The 8,460-nt window shown below is 35.7% G+C and overlaps 1 protein-coding gene across 1 annotated transcript; it reads left to right on the top strand.

Annotated features, from left to right (window-relative positions):
• The first annotated feature begins 1,530 nt into the window (after positions 1 to 1,530).
• Positions 1,531 to 3,258, top strand: LOC110943751. Its single transcript, XM_022185486.1, has one exon. It carries the CDS (start codon positions 1,531 to 1,533, stop codon positions 3,256 to 3,258), a length of 1,728 nt encoding a protein of 575 aa, XP_022041178.1.
• Positions 3,259 to 8,460: the final 5,202 nt, after the last annotated feature.

Raw genomic sequence — 8,460 nt, 5'->3', positions numbered from 1 at the left:
GTAGTGGGATGAGTGACGAAAAAGTATTTAAAGAGGTGTTAGTTGCATTTTTAGGCACGTTTTTATAGCATATTAATATTAAAAATTCACCACATATCATGCATACTTCATAGCCATACCTCGTTATTTTGCGAAACGCTTGTTTTTTTGGAATGGAGTCTACTTTGGTTGTTTTTGGTTGATATTGTAGGTGCGGAGTGCTTTCTAAAGACGACATAGGAGTGGGGAAAACTTGAAAGCATTCAAGAATACAAGCTACGAACAAAAGTTAGATCAAGTTGGAAAATCTACAAGAGTTGCTGTATTAGAAGTAGCAACTTATTTGTGAAAATTAAATATAATGGGCTGAGGATACAACTTTGGATTCATGGGCCATCAAAACTCACGTGGAGACATGGGCTGCAACATAAGCCAACCAAAAAAAAAGATATAACAACAATCATCACGAATTCTGGGGGATCTTTTTGACGATCTTTGACGGCTGCAAATTCGAGTTGAGTTCGAAAGAAGCAACAAATCATATTTTGGGAAGTGATTTTGGTTTGTTAGTTTATGCTTTGTTTTGTATTTGACTTGATTGTTTTAGCCATCATGTCTGGCTAGACGTTTATAGTTTCGACATTAGGGTTTATTTTCTTTGATTTGATTCACAACCTTATGTGAAACGGTTATGTTAGATCCGATTATTTTAGTGGTTTGTTTATATGATTCCTGTTTTTATACGGATCTGATCCGGAAAATATTACATTGTTAATAAACCTGATCAACTTATTAATTTTTCTAATAAAGTTCAATCAACTTTTAGAACCCTAATAAAGTTTTAATTTTTGATACAAGGAACAAATAATATTTTGAGTTTGTCTATGAACCCAAAATTATTATAGAATCATACAATATAATTAGACACTCCGAACGGCGTGAGTGTTTTATTGTAATTGATACTTCTATCCCGCAACCCGCACGCTAAAATCCGAACGGCGTGAGTTTAGAGTAGCGGGTTGGCTCTAATCAACGAACGGCGTTTGGTTAGACATTAGATAGAGTGGATGTCCGAACTGCGTGACATCTAGTGTCGATACAAACTATTATTTAAAAAGGATCATTGCACCGTGACCGTTAATGATCGTAAGTCGAACCGAATCAAGAAATTGCCCTGGTGTTGAAATTAGTTTTTAACATCTGAATTTTCCAACCACTTTAATAGCTTTTCTTTTTAATCTAAAAATTAAAAATTGTTTTTACATTATAGTTTAAACTAAAAATCCCCCTTTTCAAAACAATCGTATCTGTATCTAAAACGTTTTGGCATAATTCGTTAATCTGTATCCCTGTAGACACGAACCTGACTTCCATTCATAGTATTTTTAGTGTATCAAGTAGGTTTATTTTATATTTATTTGCTGGATTCAACACCCAACAAATTGGCGCCGTTGCCGGGGATACGGCAAATCTAACTGTTTTGTGCCAAGATTTCTTTTAGTACAGGTACATCGCCATTCTTCCCACGAATCTCCAATATCTACTGTTACAATGGCAGCTGAACAAACCCTTAGACAGTGGGCGACTCGTGATGTCCCACAACAACCACTTTGCTTTAACTACCCTGCCATGGAGAGTCTTGAACTCAAGTCCGGTCTTATCCATTTGCTACCTAACTTCCGAGGTCTTGAGAATGAAGATCCTCACAAATTCCTAAAAGAATTTCACGTTGTTTGCTCTGGGATGAAGCCACACAATGTTACTGAAGATCAAATCAAGCTAAGGGCACCCCCCTTCGCTCTGCAAGATTTAGCAAAAGAATGGCTATATTACCTACCACCGGGGTCGGTAAACACTTGGAATGATCTAGCAAAGAAGTTCTTAGACAAATATTTTCCAGAAGTAAAAGCCTCCATTCTACGAAAGGAAATCATTGGGATTAAGCAAGCTAAAAGGGAAGCTTTACACACTTACTGGGAAAGGTTTAAGAAACTGTGTGCCCATTGTCCACAACATGGAATATCTGAGCATCAACTCCTTCAATACTTTTGTGAAGGGTTGTCACCATTGGAGAGGCGTTTGATTAATGCCTCAAGTGGAGGAGCTTTAATTGATAAGACACCAACTCAGATTAGAACTTTGATTACCTCCATAGCTGAAGACACCAAGCACTCGGCACAGGATGATGAGTGGTACACGGATGTTCCAGGAACAGTTAAGGAAGTGAGCACTCCTCACATTGAAACTCAACTCGCTGAGCTGACAAAAGCGGTCATGCAACTCACCAAGGATAAGAGTGCTGAGCCACAAGCACGAGCTTGTGGAATTTGTCTACAATTTGGACACCCCACTGATATATGTCCCACACTGCAAGAAGATGTTGAACAAGCACAAGCACTTGGAAGCTACCAGGAGCAAAATTCAAGGCAATATGAACAATATCATGGCAATCAAAATTGGGGACCTCCTAACATGAGTTATCAGCAAAGATCCCCACAATATCAGCAACGCCCACCCTTCCAAGGTAATCAACAACAACAAAACTATCAGTCTAGACAACAACCACCCGCACAACAACAAGCGGGAAGCTTGGGAATGTCTTTAGAGGACATTGTGAAAAGTTTAGCTACTAGCACTCATACGTTCCAACAGGAGACTAAAGCTAGCATCAAGAACTTGGAACAACAAATGGCTCAACTTGCTAGCTCGGTGAGTAAATTAGAGTCTCAAGGTAAACTACCTGCACAAACCGAGAATAACCCAAAGCACAACGTGAGTGCCATTACCTTGAGGAGTGGAAAGAGCTACGACGGTCCGAGTATGCAAGAAGAAGAGGAAATTGTTGTTGAGAAGAAGGAGCAAGATAATATGAAAGTAAAACAACCGGTTGGAAGTGAAATGAAATTTACTCCGATAGCTCCATTCCCCTCAAGACTACGAAGCACAAAGAAGGAGAGGGAAGACCAAGAAATCATGGAGACATTCAGGAAGGTAGAGGTAAATATTCCACTCCTTGATGCTATAAAACAAGTTCCACGATATGCAAAGTTCCTAAAAGAACTTTGTACATCAAAGAAGAAGCTTAAAGGTAATGAAACCGTCAAGGTAGGTGAGAATATTTCTGCAGTGTTACAAAAGAGACTACCTCCAAAGTGCAAGGATCCAGGTGTTTTCACCGTTCCTTGTAAATTGGGGAATATCACTATGCCTAGAGCTATGTTAGACCTTGGAGCCTCTATTAACGTCCTACCATACTCGATTTTTAAAAACTTAATGTAGGACCGTTAAGGACCGGGGTAGTCATTCAATTGGCCGATCGATCCATAGTACGCCCAAAAGGTGTATTAGAAGATATATTGGTACAAGTGAATGAATTAGTCTTTCCAGCTGATTTTTATGTGCTAGACATGGAGGGTGATGAAGCCCCAAATTCAAGTTCCATATTATTAGGGAGGCCATTTTTAGAAACCGCAAGGACAAAAATCGATGTTTATAGCGGCACCCTTTCTATGGAATTTGACGGGGAGGTAATCAATTTTAATATAGATGATGCTATGCGTTACCCAAGTGATGTCTCGTATTTGAATTATATAGATGTCATTGAACCACTAACTGATGAATGTTTTGAGTTGTCTAAACATGATGTTCCAGCATTAGTGTCAAATGGAAGTATTGATGAAGCATCGACAAAAGAACTTACTGAAAAGTTCAAGCTTGGGGAGAATCTAAGGGATGTCTCGATCCTGATGGACCCACGGAAGAAAGCAAAGTGCAAAGCACCAACATTTAAATCACCGAGTATTATCCGAAAGCTTCTTCCGTGTATTGAGCAAGCACCAGATTAACGAAATAAGGTCCAAGTCTAGCCAAAGACGAGAAAGAAAGGCGCTTCGCGGGAGGCAACCCGTGATTTCGTATTGTTTCTCTTTTATTTTAATTCCATAAAAAAACAAAAAACAAAAAAAATACATATTTAGCTTGAAGTTTAACCCGGCCGTGTTAAAATTTATTAAAATAATTCAAAACATTGACACGGGCGTGTCATCACCTCACCCGGCCGGGTGAACATTCTGTGAATAAATGTGTCAAGTTTCAAGCTGTATGTAAAAAAAAAAAAAACAACAGATAAAACCAAACAAATCAGTCCATATCCCAACACATCCTCATCACACGACATATCCCTTTTACATCTCCACCTCCCCCTTCAAATCACCCACCACCCTTTCACCTTCTACCCCCATCGACACCCAACAAATTGGCGCCGCTGCCGGGGATTACGAAGATTCGCACAAGGTCATTTTTCCACACGTACGGGCATTAGATGTTTTGCAACCCAATAACAAACGAGATTGCAATGGCTAAACGAACAAAAACCTCGGAGACCGGAAGTTATAGTACGGGGATGCCAAATAAATATAAAAGACGAGCCCAAATTTGACGAAGAAGAATATGAAGTTCAAGAGGAGGCACGTCCCCCGAGCAGGGACAAAGCCAAAAAGGCGGCGGCTGCAAAAAAAAAAAAAAGCCGCAACGGGGGGCGGTTCCAAAATAGACGATTTATGGCCCAGTTCAAAGCATACACCGAGTCACAGCCCAAAAGGCAAAAGCGAAGAAACGTGAAGTTGAAGAACGACTTCGGTTGAAGCAAGAAAAATAAAGTTCTTTGGACTTTTATTTTTTTAGGTTATGTATTTTTTAAATTATGTAATGTTTGTTTTTTAATGTTAATGATTTTTATTTTATATCTTATTAAATGTTAAAAAGCTATATGAATTTAAAAAATAAATATATTAAATAAGTGGGGTATAATCATCAACCATTTTCTTAGTTCCATCTTTGAAAGAACATCCTCCAAAAACTATGACGTGTGACACTGAGATAAAGGAGCATCCTACAAGGACTAGTCTCCTTTAGTAGCCTCAAAATGAGGGGTGATTTACATTTTTTATCAATGGTACTATGTGGCCATCACCCCACACCCTATTGCGGACCCATCACCTAGGGATTTATAACCTAAAATAAATTTGACATATATTTTTTTGTTTGGTAACGACCATATTTATATAAAGCAACGAGTAATAAGCTGAGAGTACAAACAACACCGAATGACCGAAACAAAAGCATACAATCAATGATATATTGAGATATTAAAATCTACCCGACTATTTTAGTCCAAAAACACACCTCTCGCCCTGTTTTTATCCAAAAAAACTATCTTCTTGGTATACCATTTGGGAACTTATATCCCATATTAATTTTCTATATTTTAGACTTACATCGTATCGAACATATTATAACATTTGATAATAATTAACTAAGTGTTTCGAAAATGACATTTAAAGATTGTCTTTAAACATAACTTCTACGTCTAAACGGAAAACTACTCATCAACTAGAACCATTATATACTTTTATTTTAACTACAACAATAATATTAAAGGGTAGTCCTGATTCACGGCATTTTTGTCCGGTCTGCATGAAAGTGTCAATGTTTATTTTGGAATATTGTACGCAAACAACTACGCGGTGGTGGAAAACAGCAAAATTTGTTCATAACTAAAAGAGGATTGACTTTCATATGTAAAGTCAATAGCATATGTCCAATGACAACGGAAATATTATATTTTAAATCATGCAACTAGAATATTCTGTTCTATTTTTTTAAGATTTTAAAAAGAAAGACCAGCCTTTAATTTGTCTTATTAAGGAAATTAGTATTATTATTATATATATAATTGATTAAGTTATTAGCTACAGTAAAATTATATTGATGACTCACAAATATAATCTTATCCAATCATGTATAATGTGCTATCATCTTACTAATTAATACATATTTTACATGAAAAATCTAAATTAATATTATTATAATTTTGATGACTTCTATATTTGTTTAATTAATTATATTTTTTAAGATAGCATCATTATTTTACAATTAAAACGAATAAGGGGATTCCTTGGGGTCCCTTCTCTTTGCCCTTGCCTTACACCCCCATTGTAGAACTATAAATATAAAACACAACATTATAATCAACATAAAGCACACTAATGTTAGTTATTCGATAATCAAAGCCGTATCATCACTTTGTAATCTTCACTTTGTTATTTGTGGGTTTTAAATGTGTTTTATAGTTGACAATATTGTGTTTTATAATTTTTTATATTTTGTAGGAAAAATAGACTTTGTGTGTGTATGTATGTATGTATGTATATATATATATATATATATATATATATATATATATATGAACAGGATCAGGAGAGAACGCCTCAAAGTGTGAGAACAGTGAGAACGATTCTCAGCCACAAGATCTTAGTGGTTTGTGTCTTAGATTGATGCGGTGGCATTTTTGTAAATAATATGGCCTTGGAACTATTAGGGGGTTAAAATAGGAAGATCCAAGCAAATGTGCACATGCTAATCACATGCCATTTTCCCCCATCATATTTAAACGACAATAACTTTTTTATACGTGATTATATTTTAAAAAAAATACACCATAAAACTCAACGTTTTTTTTATCTTTCGAACGAGTATACTATTGATATACTTTTTGAAAAAAAAATTAACTGGGTTTTATAGAGTTTTTCTGAACTGAGTGTTTTATGGAGTTTTAGACTAAGTCACTACTACACAAATGGGCAAAAGCGACCGAAATTTATGACCAACAAAAATGGTCGGAAATTTAGCGACTGAACTTGCGACCAAATCAAAATTGGTCGCAAACTTAGCCACCAAAACAAAATCGGTCGCAAAAATAGCGACCAAGCTCAAATTGGTTGCAAATTTAGCGACCAAAATAAAAGCAGTCACAAATTTAGCGACCACAACAAAATCCGTGGCAAATCTAGCAACCGAGTTTTTTTCGGTCGCAAAACAGTCGCAATTGTAGCGACTAATTTATTTCCGGTCGTTAATGTAGCGACCAAAAAAATCGGTCGCATAATCGTCACAAATGTAGCGACCAATTCAAAACGGTAGCAAATTTAGCGACTAAAATAAAAACTAGTCACAAATCTAGCAACCAAAAAATTTCAGTCGTTAAACGATCGCAAATTTAGCGACCGAAACAAACTTAGTCGCAAATTTAGCGACCTTAACTTTTTGGTTGTAAAATGGTCACAAATGTAGCAACCGAAATTATTTCGATCGCAAATGCAGGGACCGAAATTATTTCGGTCGCAAATGTAGCGACCGAAATTATTTCGGTCGCAAATGCAGCGACCGAAATTGTTTCGGTGGCAAATGCGGTCGCTATTTGTACAAAATAATAAAAGCTAATAAAATGAAATTTAATTTGGTTGCAAAAACGGACGCAGATAAAGTCACCAAACTTGTTTTGGTCGCAAATAGCAACCGAAATTATTTCCGTCGCAAACATACTTGCCAATTTAGGAAAATATTATAAAAAACAGTATACATTAAAGTTGTCACAAAAACGGTGGCAAATATAGTTACTTTCGGTCATTCAGAGTCAATATCATCGATTAATAAGGAGTAATTCATGTTATATTAGTCAATTACGTCTAACTAGTTTATTTTGATCAATTAGGGACAAATAGAGAAGATTAAGAGAAATTCATCTTAGTTATGATCAATTAGAGACAACTAGGATCGATTAGATACAATTAGGTATTAATTAGTGTTGATGAAGGACAATATTGCTCAATGATGGTCGATAATAGTTAACGAAGGTGAACTAGGTGCAATCAGGGTTAGTTAGGACCAATTAGTGGAAGGGGGAGGGATAGTAGATCACGGTATATTGTGTTTGTTTATATTTATTCAATTACTTTCATTTGTGTTCATTTATGTTTGTTCAATCATGTTAATTTATGTTTATTCAAATATGTTCGATTATTTTTTTTTTTTGTTTATGTTTGTTTGTGTTCATTTATGTTCATGAACCATCTATTTTGGGCTTTCAACGAACGAACATAAACGAACACGAAAATGCCCGATTTCTTAATGAATGAACATGAACAAAAAATGTGTTCGATTATATGTTCGTGTTCGGTTAAAGTTAAATGAACGAACACAAACATGCCTATGTTCGTGTTCGTTCGGTTCAATTACAGGCCTATCGATAATTGTCAGTGAAGGCTACTTGGTGTCATTATTCGTTAATTATGATCAATTAATGCCAATCTGGGTTAACATGGATAATTAGGGTTGGTTATGTTTAGTATTAGTCATTGATAGTCAATAAGGATCGATGATAGGTAATTAAGGCCAATTAATATCCATTAGGGTTAATAGGGGTAATTTAGGTTGACAATGATTAATAATCATGAACAAGGATAATCTAGAAATAGTTATATATGGTCAATGGTAATACATATAATAATGTGATATAACTCATTATGGTCTATTAAACATATGAAGATTTAATATAATTTATTGCCATTTAACATTCAATATGTTTTATTAGGCCAACCATGGTCAATATTGGTTAACAACGATATTGCTTGGTATCTTGCA

This window comes from Helianthus annuus, chromosome 11 (assembly GCF_002127325.2).
Source record: "Helianthus annuus cultivar XRQ/B chromosome 11, HanXRQr2.0-SUNRISE, whole genome shotgun sequence".
Taxonomy (NCBI): Eukaryota; Viridiplantae; Streptophyta; class Magnoliopsida; order Asterales; family Asteraceae; genus Helianthus; species Helianthus annuus.
Note: the sequence above shows the minus strand (reverse complement) of the source record. Positions and strands in the feature narration are given on the sequence as shown.

Coding starts and splice junctions, on each gene's coding strand:
- LOC110943751 (XM_022185486.1), top strand. CDS start 1,531: ATGGCAGCTGAACAAACCCTTAGACAGTGGGCGACTCGTGATGTCCCA.